This window comes from Erythrolamprus reginae, chromosome 2, assembly GCF_031021105.1.
Source record: "Erythrolamprus reginae isolate rEryReg1 chromosome 2, rEryReg1.hap1, whole genome shotgun sequence".
NCBI lineage: Eukaryota > Metazoa > Chordata > Lepidosauria > Squamata > Dipsadidae > Erythrolamprus > Erythrolamprus reginae.
Genome location: NC_091951.1, coordinates 229,573,694 through 229,592,175, shown reverse-complemented (window position 1 = coordinate 229,592,175; position 18,482 = coordinate 229,573,694). Strand labels below are relative to the sequence as shown.

The 18,482-nt window shown below is 40.3% G+C and overlaps 1 protein-coding gene and 1 long non-coding RNA gene across 2 annotated transcripts in view; one reads left to right on the top strand and one right to left on the bottom strand.

Annotated features, from left to right (window-relative positions):
* The window catches only part of LOC139162161 (uncharacterized), a 130,267-nt gene that overhangs the window by 1,988 nt on the left and 109,797 nt on the right, over positions 1-18,482 (top strand). The window contains exon 3 of the long non-coding RNA XR_011558268.1: positions 3,966-4,116. This is a non-coding gene — a long non-coding RNA (uncharacterized lncRNA). The remainder of the gene's footprint in view (positions 1-3,965; positions 4,117-18,482) is intronic.
* On the bottom strand, positions 9,304-12,772 carry LOC139158845 (uncharacterized). The gene is made up of 2 exons (XM_070736187.1): positions 12,559-12,772; positions 9,304-11,178 (listed from the first exon to the last, which is right to left on the bottom strand). The coding sequence occupies exon 2, from the start codon at positions 10,573-10,575 to the stop codon at positions 9,481-9,483; it is 1,095 nt and encodes a 364-aa protein (XP_070592288.1). The 5' UTR covers positions 10,576-11,178; positions 12,559-12,772; the 3' UTR covers positions 9,304-9,480.

Here is an 18,482-nt window from a genome sequence, read left to right as displayed (position 1 = left end):
ATAGAATGAATCTAATACTCATAATCAATATTATTGGTTAACCCTTTATCTGTGTAGTTGTGAGGGGGGGAAAAGAGCATAGCTATGGGAAAACAAGTGAGGATAGCAACTGCGCAGAATAGCCAATTTCAGTTCTTTAGGCTACATTGTGATGTGTTTAGGACTTATTTTTTAATCCAACAAACCGTAACTGGGGCTATCAGTATAACTTGGCGCAATGCATAAAATCTGCCCTGCATTTCATCCACGAGTAGAGCTCGTATGTCGAAGATAAAACACAGCACATTCAAGAGAAATGTCCAGTATAAACCCCAGCCTTAATTTTTCCATGTTAGGAAAGAAAACAGCTCTTCTGGATACATTTACTCCCAGATACAATAAAATAAATTTGGTGTTATTCATTGAATTTGGGGCTTGCATTATGGACCTTTTGAGAGCCTAACTTCTTCCGTTATGGTTGGTCAAAAGAAACATGGACTTGGGGGAGAGGGGTGTGGTCAGTGCCGTGGTGAGACAGCTTCTTCTTCACACTTGTGGGGGGGATTTTGAATCCCCGCTGTTTGAAGATGCTGATTCCTGTGAGATCGGCCCGGAACCTCCCTGCAGGGGAGGTGGAAAAGGGGTCTTTGTCTCCTGTTGTTTTTGGGGCTGGCATGCCCTGTAACAGGCAGAGTTGCAACTTCAACCGGCAGTGGTTGAAACTACCTCGGTTACCATAGCCGAGGCGACTACGTGCTGGGAAGATAGGATTTGAAACGTCGGGAGTCATCTGGAAGAAGAAATATAAGCTCTTGTGCTGGAGGGTGAGAATAAAAGCCTGTTGGAAAGGATTCGGATTTTTAAAAATCTCTTTGTTTCAGAAGTTGGACGGAAGCTGAGGCTGTACTATTTTTGGACATATTATTCAGCATTTAAATTAACTTTAAAATTTATTTAAACACCAAGAACTTTACAAATTGTTTTTATATATGGAAGTTCTTTGGAGAGGGGCGGCATACAAATCTAATAAATAATAATAATAATAATAATAATAATAATAATAATAATAATAATAATAACAACAACAACAACAACAACATAAGACTGGACTTTCAGAATTAGCATAATTTAAATTTCAAAGTGATTATAGAAGCCAGAATTGAAGAATTGGGAGTAACCATGATTGCATACTGATGACATCTGCTGGTGAAGTTGAGGCAATGTTTGGTTGGACTTCTTGTTCACTGAATTTGTCCTTGATGCAATGAGACTGGGCAGATTGTTTTCCTTTTATAAGTGATAAAGAGGAACGGAAAAATAAATAGAAAGACAACATCTTGTGCTTGAACTTTATTTGAAATTGGAAAGGGTGAGAAGGAAAGAAGGATATAATCTGTTTTGGAAAATTTTGGCTTCTGGATGTTATAAAGGTTAATTGGATATTTGGATAAAACTTTTTAACACATTAACTTTGCAAAAGATGGAAGATATAAGAGATTTGTTCAAAGATATACAGTGGAACCACAGCTAACAACCACAATCTGTTCTGGAAAGTTGGTTGTTACCCAAAATGTTCGGTATCCGAAACAATTTTCCCCATAAGAAATAAAGGAAATAGATTTAATTGGTTCCCAGTCCCTGTTGACTCGCTATTTCCTTTATTTCTTATGGGGAAAATTGATCCCTTGTTCATCGCGGGTGTTCTTTTCCAGAACCACCCGTGATAAAGGATTTTTTTCTCCCCTCCACACACAACCCCCCTCACCTCTTTTCCTCTTGTCCCTATGCCTTCATCTCTCTCTCTTTTGGGGATCCTTGCCAGGGGCTCCCAGAGGCTCTGCTCTGCACCCAGCAGCAAAGTGTCGCTTTGGCTATGATGAGGCAGGCGCTGAGTTAGCTGGTGCCGGCAGCAGTGGCAATTCCTGAGCATTGTTCCCTCTAATGTGGGCAGTGCGCTGTGGCACACGCAAAAATCAAGCTCAGCACATTTTTCCAGGTCCGTGTAGGCGCCATTTCTCCCTGGCCGACAGCTCATCTGCCCCTCCCAAGCTGTCAGATGGGGAGAAAACCCTGTGGGCTCTGAGCCCCACCCGGCTTCTCCAGCTGTCTGGGACTGCTGTCACGCGCGCTCATGTCATCTGTGACCTCCCAAAGGCACCCCCGTCGAAGGCAGAAGATTGGGATGGCGGCTGAGGGAGCCCAGCCTCCTCGCGCTGATCAAGGCTGCACCGTGGGCTTTCTCCAGCGTCAGATCAAGTGCCTGGGTAGGTCTGAAGAGTGCGCCGACTCAAGCGCTCGGAGGCAGCGCTGGGACAAGCCAGGGCAGGACAAGCGAGGAACAGCTGCATCCCCGTTTGGATAAATGGCCTCAGCGGGTCGCATCCATCCCACGGGCCGTAGTTTGGGGACCGCTGTGTTAAGGGGTTAAATAAGGTTCAGGAGGGAAGTGTTTTTAATAGGAAAGTGAACACAAGAACAAGGGGACACAATCTGAGGTTAGTTGGGGGGAAGATCAGAAGCAACATGAGAAAATATTATTTTATTGAAAGAGTAATAGATGCTTGGAACAAACTTCCAGCAGATGTGGTTGCTAAATCCACAGTAACTGAATTTAAATATGCCTGGGATAAACATATATCCATCCTAAGATAAAATACAGGAAATAGTATAAGGGTAGACTAGATGGACCATGAGGTCTTTTTCTGCCGTCAATCTTCTATGTTTCTATGATTCTATGGCTGATAAAACCAATATGATATAATTGGACACAAATAGCTTTGCAGTACTTATTCATGTTCTAGTAATCTCTTGTTTGTATTACAGTATTATAACATGCTATACTGGGAGCTGCCTTTGAAAACAATGTAAAAGCTCCATTGAATTAAAAACAAGATGCAGCAAACTACTAATTGACATGCAATTATATTATGCTATTACTTTGCTGTCCACACTGTCCTTTCAGGTCTAAATGAAAGTGCTGGTATTAATATATATAAAGATGTAGATGGTGTTGGCGCAGCATATCCAAAAGAATATGTCCTGTATTTACTTATGAGTATTCCAACTCTTTCATCCAAGGACCTCCTCAGGGTGCCTCCATCTAGTGAAGTTGGATCATTGCCAATAATCATAATAATAATCCTCTTGTAATGGTGTCCTGGCCATTGTGTGTTGCTTCATTATGGTATTTTTAAAAATTATTTGTATCCTTTATTATTTTTCAGTTTCAGTTTCAGTTTAATCAGATTTGTATGCCGCCCCTCTCTGCAGACTCGGGGCGGCTCACAGCAACAGCAATACAAGACAAATCCAATATTAAATTAATTTTAAGAACACCACAAGTTAAAAACCAATCATACACACTAGCATACCATACACAAATTTTATAAGCCTAGGGGGAAGGAACATGTCAATTCCCCCATGCCTGACGACAGAGGTGGGTTTTAAGGAGCTTACGAAAGGCTAGGAGGGTGGGGGCAACTCTGATATCTGGGGGGAGTTGATTCCAAAGGGTCGGGGCCGCCACAGAGAAGGCTCTTCCCCTGCGTCCCGCCAAACGACATTGTTTAGTTGACGGGACCTGGAGAAGGCCAACTCTGTGGGACCTAACTGGTCGCTGGGATTCGTGCGGCAGAAGGCGGTCCCGGAGACATGTAACAGACATATTTAACACACTTCTCATACTTTCCCCACAACAATAACCTTGTGAGATATTTGGGATAGGTTGGGCTCAACCTATGACTGTCCCGAAGTCACTCAGCTGACTTCTACAGATAGCTAAGACATTCTCTTTATTATTTATTGCCATTGGTGGTGCTCTTTGTTTGCTCACATCTATTACATTGCTTTACATGTTGCTTTGCATTCCATTATTTTCTGTTCACAATGCTTTAATTGATTATGAATCATTCATAGAATTCCTGAAACTGAGAGTTATAACAATACAACAAAAGAAACAATAACTTCACTGTGTGTATGTGTTTCAGGTCAAAGAGCTTGTTCTTGATAACTCCAGATCAAATTGTGGTGAAATTGATGGACTCACAGAAGAGTTTGTGAACTTGGAGCTTCTCAGCTTAATAAATGTTGGACTGTTCTCTGTCTCAAATCTCCCTAAACTCCCCAAATTGAAAAAAGGTAATGATCTTACTATTTTATTAAAGGGCAAAATACATGGAAAAGGTCTATATAGTCATTGAGAGTTGACTCCAATTTAATAATATGCAGCTCAGTTTGGAGGGGGAAAATGACCCCTGTCTTCCTAATTACTATTTTATAATGTTTCTTATATTAAACCTGTTGGGAATAACGGCTCCCAGCACTACCTGATTGTCTAGTAAGATCTGAAAGTAATCAACCATTATGAAAGTGGCCCTTTTCTCTTATTGCCTTTCTGTGGAACGATCTTCCCTGCAGAATTAGATCCATGCTAATCCTATTTAAACTTGGCTTTCCCAGGAAGACTTTAGTACTGTACTTGATTTTAAAGTTTAGATCATCCTTGCACTATAATGATTTACCTAGTTGATAGAATTATTCCTTAGCACAGTAAGACTTAAAATAGGTTTCTGTTATATTGTGTTACAGTACTGTTTTTTTAATCTGTTGGTTGAATTGGAAAATGTAATGGGTAGCATAGATATCCTATTAACAGTCTTTAATACTTGGCTTATAGATATCCTATTAACAGTCTTTAATACTTGGCTTATAGATATCCTATTAACAGTCTTTAATACTGGGCTTATAGATATCCTATTAAAAGTCTTTAATACTGGGCTTATAGATATCCTGTTAAAAGTCTTTAATACTGGGGCTTATAGATATCCTATTAAAAGTCTTTAATACTGGGCTTATAGATATCCTATTAAAAGTCTTTAATACTGGGCTTATAGATATCCTATTAACAGTCTTTAATACTGGGCTTATAGATATCTTATTAACAGTCTTTAATACTGGGGCTTATAGATATCCTATTAAAAGTCTTTAATACTGGGCCTATAGATATCCTATTAACAGTCTTTAATACTGGGGCTTATAGATATCCTATTAAAAGTCTTTAATACTGGGCTTATAGAAATCCTATTAAAAGTCTTTAATACTGGGCTTACAGATATCCTATTAAAAGTCTTTAACACTGGGCTTATAGAAATCCTATTAAAAGTCTTTAATACTGGGCTTATAGATATCCTATTAAAAGTCTTTAATACTGGGCTTATAGATATCCTATTAACAGTCTTTAATACTGGGCTTATAGATATCCTATTAAAAGTCTTTAATACTGGGGCTTATAGATATCCTATTAAAAGTCCTTAATACTGGAGCTTATAGATGTCCTATTAAAAGTCTTCAATACTGGGCTTATAGATATCCTATTAACAGTCTTTAATACTGGGCTTACAGATATCCTATTAAAAGTCTTTAATACTGGGCTTATAGAAATCCTATTAAAAGTCTTTAATACTGGGCTTATAGATATCCTATTAAAAGTCTTTAATACTGGGCTTATAGATATCCTATTAACAGTCTTTCATACTGGGCTTATAGATATCCTATTAAAAGTCTTTAATACTGGGGCTTATAGATATCCTATTAAAAGTCCTTAATACTGGAGCTTATAGATGTCCTATTAAAAGTCTTCAATACTGGGCTTATAGATATCCTATTAACAGTCTTTAATACTGGGCTTATAGATATCCTATTAAAAGTCTTTAATACTGGGCTTATAGATGTCCTATTAAAAGTCTTTAATACTGGGCTTATAGATATCCTATTAAAAGTCTTTAATACTGGGGCTTATAGATATCCTATTAAAAGTCCTTAATACTGGAGCTTATTGATGTCCTATTAAAAGTCTTCAATACTGGGCTTATAGATATCCTATTAACAGTCTTTAATACTGGGCTTACAGATATCCTATTAAAAGTCTTTAATACTGGGCTTATAGAAATCCTATTAAAAGTCTTTAATACTGGGCTTATAGATATCCTATTAAAAGTCTTTAATACTGGGCTTATAGATATCCTATTAACAGTCTTTAATACTGGGCTTATAGATATCCTATTAAAAGTCTTTAATACTGGGGCTTATAGATATCCTATTAAAAGTCCTTAATACTGGAGCTTATAGATGTCCTATTAAAAGTCTTCAATACTGGGCTTATAGATATCCTATTAACAGTCTTTAATACTGGGCTTATAGATATCCTATTAAAAGTCTTTAATACTGGGCTTATAGATGTCCTATTAAAAGTCTTTAATACTGGGCTTATAGATGTCCTATTAAAAGTCTTTAATACTGGGCTTATAGATATCCTATTAAAAGTCTTTAATACTGGGCTTATAGAAATCCTATTAAAAGTCTTTAATACTGGGCTTATAGATATCCTATTAAAAGTCTTTAATACTGGGCTTATAGATGTCCTATTAAAAGTCTTTAATACTGGGCTTATAGATGTCCTATTAAAAGTCTTTAATACTGGGCTTATAGATGTCCTATTAAAAGTCTTTAATACTGGGCTTATAGATGTCCTATTAAAAGTCTTTAATACTGGGCTTATAGATGTCCTATTAAAAGTCTTTAATACTGGGCTTATAGAAATCCTATTAAAAGTCTTTAATACTGGGCTTATAGATATCCTATTAAAAGTCTTTAATACTGGGCTTATAGATGTCCTATTAAAAGTCTTTAATACTGGGCTTATAGATATCCTATTAAAAGTCTTTAATACTGGGCTTATAGATGTCCTATTAAAAGTCTTTAATACTGGGCTTATAGGTGTCCTATTAAAAGTCTTTAATACTGGGCTTATAGATATCCTATTAAATGTCTTTAATACTGGGCTTATAGATATCCTATTAAAAGTCTTTAATACTGGATATTTAGCAAAAAATAACACCAGCTATATACAACCCACCCAGTAAACCCAGAGGGCTCTTTTCATACAAGATAGACAGCCAAAAGAAATGGCAGGCTTGGCCAACCTCCAGTTAACCCAATGGTTCCCAACCTTATTTTGGCCATACCCCACCTAAGCATTTCTAAAATCCTGAGGCCTCCCCCCACCCCATGACAGCCTAAAAGGTCATTAACTTGGTTTATTAAACAAAGTTCTAATTTTCCCCATTAAAAATGAAATTGCCCCCCTGTGGGGCGTGGGCTCCACATTGGGAACCAGGGAGCTAACACAATCTCCAAAATCTTCCCAGGACAAATAGAAACTATCTAGCTCAAATAATCACCTATCTTCTATCTATCATCTCTCTCTTTCTCTTTTCTACCAGCTATACCTATTGTCATTCAATTTCCATTCTTTCTTTCAATCAAACAGCTGCAGGCTAGACTCCTCAAAAGAGGCATTAATGCAGAATTTTTCAATCTGACTTCCTGAGAACCCTTCTGTGTGAGTATGCAGAGGTTTTGAGAGAGGCTCACATTGTTATGAATGCATAGAAACATAGAGGATCGACGGTAGAAAAAGACCTCATGGTCCATCTAGTCTGCCCTTATACTATTTCCTGTATTTTATCTTAGGATGGATATATGTTTATCCCAGGCATGCTTAAATTCAATGACAGTGGATTTACCACCCACGCCTGCTGGAAGTTTGTTCCAAGCATCTACTACTCTTTCAGTCAAATAATATTTTCTCACGTTGCTTCTGATCTTTCCCCCAACTAACCTCAGATTGTGACCCCTTGTTCTTTCCTATTAAAAACACTTCCCTCCTGAACCTTATTTAACCCTTTAACATATTTAAATGTTTCGATCATGAATGCAGCCATTTTTTCATCACTAGAGCTTTGCATCTTAATGGGTGGGGGGTTCCCTATGATTTAATTATTTAAAACAAGCCATTCGAAACCCTGATGTAGAAGATGGTGGTCTGCTGCTGCTAAACATGTCTTCCAATACTTGAATTTTCCCAGAGTTTACTTTCTGTTCATCCGCAGGCATTAGAGAGATGAGAATCAGATGCAATGCAGCAGATTGCTCCTTCAGAAGTTCTTTACTTCCTGAATCTTGCCTGAATGTATGGTAGGCCTACATTTCTTTACAGAAGTCAGAGTAAGCTGCACTTCTGACTCACTAGCCATTAAACAGCACCAGCTCAGCCAACAATGGAAGGAAGCGTCCAGATCCACCTACAAATAAAAGTATTATGCTAGAATTTCTTTTAATGAAACTCGGCAGCTTTCTCTGGAAACTGTCCTTGCTTACTTTTGAAGCAAGTTCTATCTGATGTAGACGCTAAAGAAATGGCGTTTAGTGTGACTCATAAGCGCCATCTACTGGAAACAGTCAGATTACAGCTACTCAGTGAAACGCTAGTGCCCACTTCTGAAAGCATTGCCACATTGAATGGGCAGATGAAAGGGTTGGCACTTGGCAGCTGCTATTTAGTTTTTACTAGCACCTTTGGGCACGACATGCAAGTTAATGGTTGGATGAAGAAAAGGATTGACAAGGTTGAGCGAAGTAGAGGAATACTGTTCAAGCTGGTATCCATAAAACCACCCAAAGGTAACCCAACTGAATGGCACCTCTTATTTTCAGGCATGATCACTTCCAATTTATTTATTATTTTATTTTATTTTATTTTATTTTATTTTATTTTATTTTATTTTATTTTATTTTATTTTATTTTATTTTATTTTATTTTATTTTATTTTATTTTATTTTATTTTATTATTTTATTATATTTTATTTTATTTTATTTATTATTAATTTAATTTAATTTAATTTAATTTAATTTAATTTAATTAATTTAATTTAATTTAATTTAATTTAATTTAATTTAATTTAATTTAATTTAATTTAATTTAATTTAATTTAATTTAATTTAATTTAATTTAATTTAATTTAATTTAATTTAATTTAATTTAATTTAATTTAATTTAATTTATTAATAATTTAATTTAATTTAATTTAATTTAATTTAATTTAATTTAATTTAATTTAATTTAATTTAATTTAATTTAATTTAATTTAATTTAATTTAATTTAATTTAATTTAATTTAATTTAATTTAATTTAATTTAATTTAATTTAATTTAATTTAATTTAATTTAATTTAATTTAATTTAATTTAATTTAATTTAATTTAATTTAATTTAATTTAATTTAATTTAATTTAATTTAATCATTCATTCATTCAACTCGACTTCTATGCCACCCAATCCCAAAGGACTCACATATTCTACATGAAGTCTACTCTACAAAAACTTCATACTCTACAGTGAAGGACCCACCGTAGTGTTCATCGTTCAAGTTGCACTGTGACCTCCATTTATCCCCACCACCAGAAAAGGGAAGGAACAAGGAATATTTAATGCAAGTGAAATTTTTATTCAGTTTACAATCAGATTACTTTGTGACTTTCCATTTAATTAACAATAAAACAAATGTTTGAAATTCTCATAGAACCAAAGCATAGAACAAACAGAGATTTTGCACCATTCCGCGTGACTGTTATAATGGGATTAATTACACAGAAGTTGTCAATTAAAGGAGCTTGCGGTTATACCTAAGCATGCACAAGACACGCGCACCTTCCTGTGTAAAGCCCTCCTCGGCCACTGATAGGTTGAAGAAGCCTCCTGGGAGGAAGGGAGACTTGGGAGAACAAACAGGCAGCCAGAGGTACCACCGGGCCAGCGGGCTCAGCACAGGAAGATGCTCAGCTTGTGCCTCCCACCACTGAGACAGGGAAACATCAGCCGGAGCGGCTTCAGCTAAATGTTGATACCGAAACCATTCCATTTCTGGTACCTCCAACAGGCCGGGGATCCCCTGCTCTTGATCAATCTGGCTCCATCCTACTGCCCCCAGTTGCTTGTGATCGAGCACCCGCGCTGCTTTCAAGGTGGGCATCGCAGGATGAGAGTCGAACAGGTGCTGCAGGTGACTCAGGCTCTGAGCTAAGATTTTACGGAACTTTTTTGCCAGCTGAGGCGGGCACAGAGCCAGGTGCTCTTCTGTGCTGGCCCCCAGCCTGGCATCTAAGTGGTAGGAGAAAGAAACTCGCAAGGAATCTAGTTCTCCATAGATCCGGTGGGCCAGTGGCTCCCCTGTCTGGCGGAGAAGCCGCGCCATGGCCAACAGACCTTGGGCATGCTCAGCTACGAAAGTGGCTTCCGCCACAAGTTCCTTGTCATTCTCCACTAGGATACTCTGCAATTTCGCCATAATGGGCCCCTCGACTTCATCGGTTGCTACAAATTCCCTCAGAGCTGGGAGATGTTTTGAAATGCCTATCGCTTTATCCAACCAAACCTCGAGGCCAGCCTGCCTGTTACACACGGGGAGAGACAGCTTCAGCTCGTGCTCCTTCAGGAAGAGTGCATAACGGTGACGGAGAGCCGGACGCCATCCAAACGTCTCCTCCAGAAGACGCTGCAGCGAATCCAGCCTTTCCAACTTCTCTTGCCACAGCTCCATCACCAACTCCAACTGATGGTACAAGCAGGGAACGTGAAGGGCAGCTGGCAACACCGCGCCTAAAATCCCATTTGCGGCAAAGGCCTGGATCATAGGGCCCCCCCCTGAAGTGACCACAGCCAGCACCCGGTGGAACAAAACATGCCCTTCGCTCAGCATACGGGCCACGGCACGGGCCACTAAGGGGTGGCTCAACTGATCCAGGACCTCAATGCCAAGAAGCAAGGGAGACTGCCCAAGTCTATTAAGAGGCAAAAAGGAGAGGCCAAGGACTGCCTGCCCTTCATCTGTGGTAGCCTCATGAAGAAAGACAAAGGCATCCCGATGCCGAAGGCTTTGGCAAAGAGCCGATTCATGCTGTCGTCTCAGGGCAGGAAGGAAGCTACGGTAGAGCTGTGGGAGAGAGGGGAACGGTCGTCTAGACCCCGCCTGCCGCACAAGAGCCTCAAAGAACTCTGTCTCCGAAAGTGGGACTCCGGTGTGGGCCAAAGCCTGGAGCAGAGTCACCACGACTGAATCTGGCACACCAAAGGATTCTGAGCGACGGCCACGGGACGCGTTCAACGGCGACGCACGAGTTTGCCTCTCAGGGCGGAGGGAGGCTGCAGAAGCCTGCTTGTGAAGCTGGGAGCCCTTTGAAGAGCTGGCATCCGGACAGCGGCCGTGGGAAAGCAGGCCATGTGCCTCGTCCTATAAACTCAGGCTAGAACAGCGTTGAGAGAGCCTTGTAGATCTCCTCGACTGATTTGCCATGGAGTCACTCTGAAAAGCAACAAACATAGCACTACATGAAGGCAAAGGTCTTTCCTGGAATAAACCATATATTAAACACAGCCTGTGTTTGAAACTCATTTTCTGCCACTTGGTGTCAATTTACCTGCAAACTGCCTTTTAACACCTCATTTAACAATACAGCCATTTCAGGCTGACTACTTTATATGTGTGTGTGTGTGGTTTTTCTAGCTGCTACAATTTGAGAATTTAATGTCATTTTGACACAGAATTTAAAGTCAAAAGGCTTCTTTTTCTTACCATTGCAATTTCCACTCAATGAAAAGCCTCATTATGTGGGATATATACTGTATATCCAAGATGGAAGCAGAGTCTCCATAGCAAACATTTCTTTCCCATGAAAGGTTAAAAGGTAAAGAGGTAACCTGTGTTGTGTTTTTAACAAGCCAAGTTTTTCTGTGGTTACTGTGATAAGAAAGCAGTTTCCCAATTACATTCACAGAATTTCTGCTTGTAAGAAAGAAAATGCTACCTGCTCTTTAATTGTGCCGGGCCTACAAAGTATATCAATTCTGCAAATGCTAAAGAGCCAAGCAATTCAGTACAAGGCAGTATTTGGCAAGTTATAGTTTCCCCACAGTGGAGGGCTGCCAAAATTTTTACTAGCACACTGTGGGCGTAGCTTATGAATTTTCTTTCAACATCTTTCAGTGCAAATTGGTTGCTCTGAGATGGAGCTCCATTTTTACTATCCCACTGCCTTCCCTGCCTGGGCAGCAGCCCACCCCTGTTTCCCCACCATACAACCCAAAGTTGGGCCTATTATCATCATCATTTTCTCATCAATGAAAGGCTGAAAATTGCTTTGGAAAGGTCACAACCAGAATATCTCTGGGACCGCCTCCTGCCGCACGAATCCCAGCAACCGGTTAGGTCCCACAGAGTTGGCCTTCTCTGGGTCCCGTCAACTAAACAATGTCATTTGGCGGGACCCAGGAGAAGAGCCTTCTCTGTGGCGGCCCCGACCCTCTGGAACCAGCTCCCCCCAGATATCAGAGTTGCCCCCACCCTCCTTGCCTTTTGCAAGCTCCTTAAAACCCACCTCTGTTGTCAGGCATGGGGGAATTGAAAATTTTTTCTCCCTTCCCCCTAGGCTTATAGAATTTATACATGGTATATATGTTGGTATGATTGGTCTCTTAAATTGGGGTTTTTTAGATTACTTTTTAATATTAGATTTGTTACATTGTTTTTTTTATTGTTGTTAGCCGCCCCGAGTCTTCAGAGAGGGGCGGCATACAAATCTAAATAAAGTAAACTAAACTAAACACAACCAACAAAGGGTTGGTACCCCACAGAGCCACCCCTTCCCAATAGCATGGCAAATCCTCCCCAAATCCTCATACTCACTTTTTTTTTGCAATGCTAGATTGAAGACAACAGTTCAGAGCAAAAAAAGAAGAGCCTTAAGAACACCCAATGTCACCACGTTGATTAGGAGGGGAAAAAAACCTAGAAGACGCAACAACATCCAAACTAAGTTTAAAATTCAACCCCTGTTGCCTTCCTCTTTTTTAACCTCAGTAATTTGTCTCCAGGTGGGCTGACTCCTCCCAAATAATTGCCATGCACTGTTTCCCATGAGCACTAACGGCTTTCAATCACAAAATGGGATATGTAAGTACTGAACTTTTTAACCCTGTGATAAGCGTGCCTTGTAGAAATGTGTGGAAGCACTCTTCAGTGGTGGGGACTAGGGATCAGGAGAAGTATAATAATCACAGTAGAGAAATCTAGAAAGAGCAATCAATGAATAGACTTCACAATATCTGTGCTTGCAAAGTCCCTGCCAGCGTTTCTTTAGGGATTGAAATAAAATAAATGCTTCAAGTTCTTGAGGATATAGAGAGTAGAAAGGCAAATTTTGGCTTGGAGGAAGGTCCCTTGTCCCTTGAGTGGTCTGATACCAATGCTGGCTGGAATTCCATTTTGCCCAATCGTTTCTGTTTTTGCTTTCCAAAACATTTTTGTTGTTATGGTGGTAGTAACATAAACGTCAATATTGGCAGCTCCTGCTTTGCAAAGTATCTTTGTTTAGTCTACAAGTGGTATCAGGACTGGCAGTTACCATTTGGGTTTTTCCTTAAGCTTTTACAGGTGAAAGCTCTTGCTAACGTTACATTTAAATTACATCTTTTGGATAATTTCATGTTGTCCACCCCTGCTTGACATAATCAAGCAGAAACAATTTTTGTACATTTCAAAAAGTTACTGCTAGAAAGAAAGAAAGGCTGCATTCAAGTTTGAAGTAGCCAGGTGTTTAGATTTTATTTATATTAGGAAGTATATCACACCAAGAAACCTGGTATGCTTTGACTAATTTTCCTTCCTTCCTTCCTTCCTTCCTTCCTTCCTTCCCTCCTCCCTCCCTCCCTCCCTTCCTCTCTTTCTCTCTCTCTCTTTATTTCAGTTGGAAGGGACCTTGAAGGTCATCTAGTCCAACCCCCTGCCCAAGAAGGAGACCCTATACCACTTTGGACAAATGGCAGTCTAATCTTCCCTTGAGAGTCTCTAGTGTTGGAGCACTTTGCAGGCAAGCTGTTCCACTGGTTGATCGCTCTCACCACCAGAAAGTTCCTCCTTATTTCCAGGTTGAATCACTCTTTGGCCAGCTTCCATCCATTATTCTTAGTTTAGCCTTCTGGTGCTTTGGAAAACAGCCTGATCCCCTCCTCTCTGTGGCAGCCCCTAAGGTATTGGAAGACTGCTATCATGTCTCCTCTGGTCCTTCTCTTTGCTAGACTATCCATGCCCAGTTCCTGCAACCTCTCTTCATATGTTTTAGTTTCCAGTCTCCTTATCACCCTGGTTGCTTTCTTCTGACCTTCTCTAGAGTTTTAATGTATTTTTTCTAATGTGGTGACCAAAACTGAATGCAGTACTCTAGGTATCCCTCTGTTAATGCAATTTAGGATTGTACTGTATTGGCCTTTTTGGCTGCCACTGCACATTTCTGGCTCATATTTAGTTGGTTGTTCACCAAGACTCCAAGATCCCTCTCACAGTCGCTGCTATTGAGTGTGGTTTCACCCAGTTTATATGTATGACTTTGGCTTTTCTTACCTAGGTGTAGGATTTTACTTTTCTCTGCATTGAATTTCATTTTATTTGTTTGGGCCCAGTGTACAACTCTGTCAAGATCCATCTGGATCCTGAGCTTGTCCTCTGGAGGATTGGCTACTCCCGCCAGCTTGGTGTCCTCTGCAAATTTGGTTAGTTCCTCTTCTATTCCCTCATCTAAATCATTAATGAAGATATTAAAGAGTGCTGGGCCTAGGACGAAACCTTGTGGTACCCCGCTGTATATATATGCTTCCTAAGTGGACAGTTTGATTTCACAGAAGTTTGATTTACTTGGAGTTATATTGTGTTGTTTAAGTATTCCTTTTATTTTTTGAGCAATGTTACACACACACACACACACACACACACACACATGTTTGGTGGGGGGAGGCATGAAATACCCATCTATCTTTGCCTCTTTTTAGAGTTAATTTGGGGTTTCTCCCAGGAAAATATATCCAGGATTCCACCTTCTCTTTGGTAGAACTTCTGTGCCTTTAACAGTCATTCAAAGATGTTTTAATTTAACAGCTTTTCCCAGTACCTTCAAAATTAAGGCCGCCAGATCTTGGTTGCACAAAATTGGATTAGCACTAGATGGCAATAAAGAAATACAAATGTACAATCCCCCCCCCCCAAAACAACCAACAACCACCCCCCCAAGCTCTCATCCTTTGTTATCATCAGCCAAATGCAATGAAAATTTGATAGGTCTCCTCTAGAGCCCTTAGGAGGTATAAACCAGTGTTTCCCAACCTTGGCAACTTGAAGATATCTGGACTTCAACTCCCAGAATTCCCCAGCCAGTGAATGCTGGCTGGGGAATTCTGGGAGTTGAAGTCCAGATATCTTCAAGTTGTCAAGGTTGGGAAATACTGGTATAGACATCCCGACCACACAGAATGCTGACTCAGGGCTAGAGAAACCAAGGAAAACTGACAAACAAAATGGAAATATTTTTACCATGGGAAATATCCCTGTATTTAAGAGGGCCACTTATACTAGGCATATAGTTAAGATAGAATTAATGGCCAGAAGCTGTATTAAGAGCGGCACGAATAAAAGGAATATGCAACACTATTACCAATCATGTGAATATTATCTAAAGTGAAAACCAATACTTAAGTATCTTTATGACACACACATTATCAATAAAATGTATTCAGTTCACTTAGTTGAACATTGTGCCATTTATCTTAGTGAGTCTTGTACCACTTAGCAAAACTACATATAAAAGGTGAAGGGATGTATTTCCAAGGCATGTGGAATGGAGTTAAGGCAGGATTAGTTAAACATATTGGATTTTAATGTGCTACCGTGTTTCCCCAAAAGTAAGACAGTGTCTTACTTTCTTTTTATCCCCAAAAGCCCCACTATGTCTTACTTTCGGGGTATGTCTTATATTGTCCCGGGCACCGGGGCCGGCTCGTTTTCGGCCCGACCCCACGCCACCATTCCCGCTCCCCGATCTCGCTGACCGCTCCGGAGATTGCCATCCAATCCGCAAAATGGAGAAGAGTCCTCCACTGCACAGGAAATGTGAGGGAGAAGGATTTATTTCCCTCCGTTCTAGTTTTTCTCTGTGGTTCTTCCACAGATCTTAAATGTCACCTCCGATTGGTTCCTCCCCTCCCACCTCCTAAAGGCCCTGGAGCCAATCGCGGCCTCCTCTGGCCCAAATTCTCCGCCCCTCCCTTTTTCCCCAACCAGTACTGAGTTGTAGTCCTGAGGCGAAAGAGGGCTCAGCTTGCTCGCTCCCTCCTTCGGATCGTAAAAGAAGCCGTGGCGGGAAGAGCGCAAGGCACCCGTAAGGTTAACGCGACGTCGCGAGCTGTAAACCATCCTCTCCCAGCCCTTAAAGGACTCCTCTCCCCACAGTCCCGTTGCTTTTCAACCCGCCACAGAGGCAGCCCTGACTCCCTCTTCCGAGCGCCTCTCAGTCTGCCTTGCCGCAGTCGGAGCTCCCGCTCGTGCCGCAGCCAGAACCGCGCCGCTTCGCCTCGCCCGCCGGGTGGCCCAAGCTCTGGGCGCAGCGCGCCACCGCCAGCTTGGGCCACCCGGTGGGCGAGGCGGCGGCCCTGGCCGAAGCGGCAGAGCAGTTCGCGGCGCTGGCGAGGGAGCTGCGCACAAATATCATACAAATATCATTATCATTATCATTATCATTATCATTATCATTATCATTATCATTATCATTATCATTATCATTATCATTATCATTATCATTATCATTATCATTATCATTATCATTATCATTATCATTATCATTATCATTATCATTAAATAATAATAATAATAATAACAACAACAATAATAATAATAATAAATTAATACAGCCATTGAGTTCAGTGCAACTCTTTTTCTAATGTAGAGGGTAGTGAGGGTTTTTGATGGGGATCAGATAGTTCCATTGTTCCATGCTATTTTCCATCCACTCCAGATTTTCTTCCCGGATGTCTTTATCAGGTAATTATGGTGTCTTCTCATTTATTTGTGTTCCATTGAATAAAATGAGAAATACATTACTTCAATCATGCCTATGAAGAATACACATATGAAATTTTAGTTCAGATGTCATTGTTTTTGATGGGAAAGAAAACTGGGATGAAGCCATTGGGGTTTTTTTTTTACATCTCCTCAATCTGCAATGTGGTAATTAGATTTTTCACTGGTCTCTGGCAGAGCACCTAGACATGCCAACGTGCCCAAGGATGCTACCTTTTATATGTGCCACGCTGCCTGTTACTTTTAAGGTGTAAGAAGTTTTAATTTAAAAAAATAGAAAACTGACATGCTGCATGAAACTGGAACAGGGTCAATCTCCAGCATTGCCTTTATTTCCACTAATGATTCCGGAGAAGCTTTTAATAGGACCATAGACTTTCTTAGAGAATTATAATTTGCAAAGTCTGTTAATCTGTTTAGACAAAAAACAACAACAATAAAGATATTGTTTAAAAAGTGAGACAAAAGAAGGGGTAGGAGCATTCTGATAAAGTGATGCTTCAACACTTTAAAACTGAAATTGTAAATTGTAAAACAATTTTTGGTTTTATGATATTCAGGTCATATTCGAAATTTCAAATATCCTTACTAACATCAAAAAATTAAAGACTTTATTATATAGAATTTCTGTAATGCTATATGAGCTAAATATTTTATAGAGCGATATAGATTATACTTTAGGTGCTTAAACGTTTTGACCTTTTCCGACTAAACCTTTTCAGCTGACATTATAACCTATAGAGCAGACCAGGGCAAGGGGTGGCCCGTGGGCCGCATCCGGCCCGCCCACTATCTGTGACCGGTCTGCGGAGGTCAGGGTCCACTCCAGTATGAGGATGAAAGAGCTCACCACGTCTGCCGGAACTCCCCCGGTTCCTGCTTTCCTGGTGAATCATGGGGAAAGCAAGAACCAGAGGAGTCCCGGCAGATGCGTTAAGCTCTTTCATCCTCGCAGTGGAGCAGACCCGACCTCCTACCGAGAACGGCCGAGCATAGAAACCACGCAAACACTCCAGCACAGTGACTGTGGTGCACTGTGTTACCGTAAAGCAAACAATTAGGGGTCTGTGGAGTGGGTCTGGGGGTTTAGGTCAGGCCAGGGTCTGGATCTTTACAGTATTGGGTAGAACTGAGTTAATTATATTAGTCCGGCCCTCTAAAACCATCCCAATTTCTCATGCGGCCCCATGGCAAAATTAATTGCCCACCCCAGCTACAGAGGAACAAGAAAAGCAGAAAAGTCAAAGAAAAAGAAAGAAAGAAGATCCAGAATCTAACAAAGTTGAAAGGCATAAACTCAAGAGAAGCTGTAAAGTTGAGGGGAAACTGGAAGCTGATTTTTGCTGTGTAGATCGTGAGACTTTGCAATGTGGACTGTAGCTGATATTTTTTGGACAGTTCTTTCCTTAGAAGGGAAGATTGTCACCATTGGGACATTTCTAAGCATTGGTTCATTTATCAGAAGGTTTGTTTTCCCTGGTTTTCAAAGCAGGACTATTGCCCTGTGTTCCATAGTGGCCCTGTTGCTCTCTATTGTTTTTGTCTAGTGAAAAAGAAATAAAGATGCTGATCATGAAAATTAAAGCCTGTCCTTTGGAACAGCATCCCTCACCCCAGATCTGTTGGCTTTCTATAAGGCCTTAAAAACACCTCTCTACCCCCAACTCTCTCTTCTCTCTTCTCTCCCCTCTCCCTCCAACCTCTAC

Excerpts from the sequence above, each read along its gene's own strand:
- LOC139158845 (XM_070736187.1), bottom strand. The coding sequence starts at position 10,575 with ATGCTGAGCGAAGGGCATGTTTTGTTCCACCGGGTGCTGGCTGTGGTC.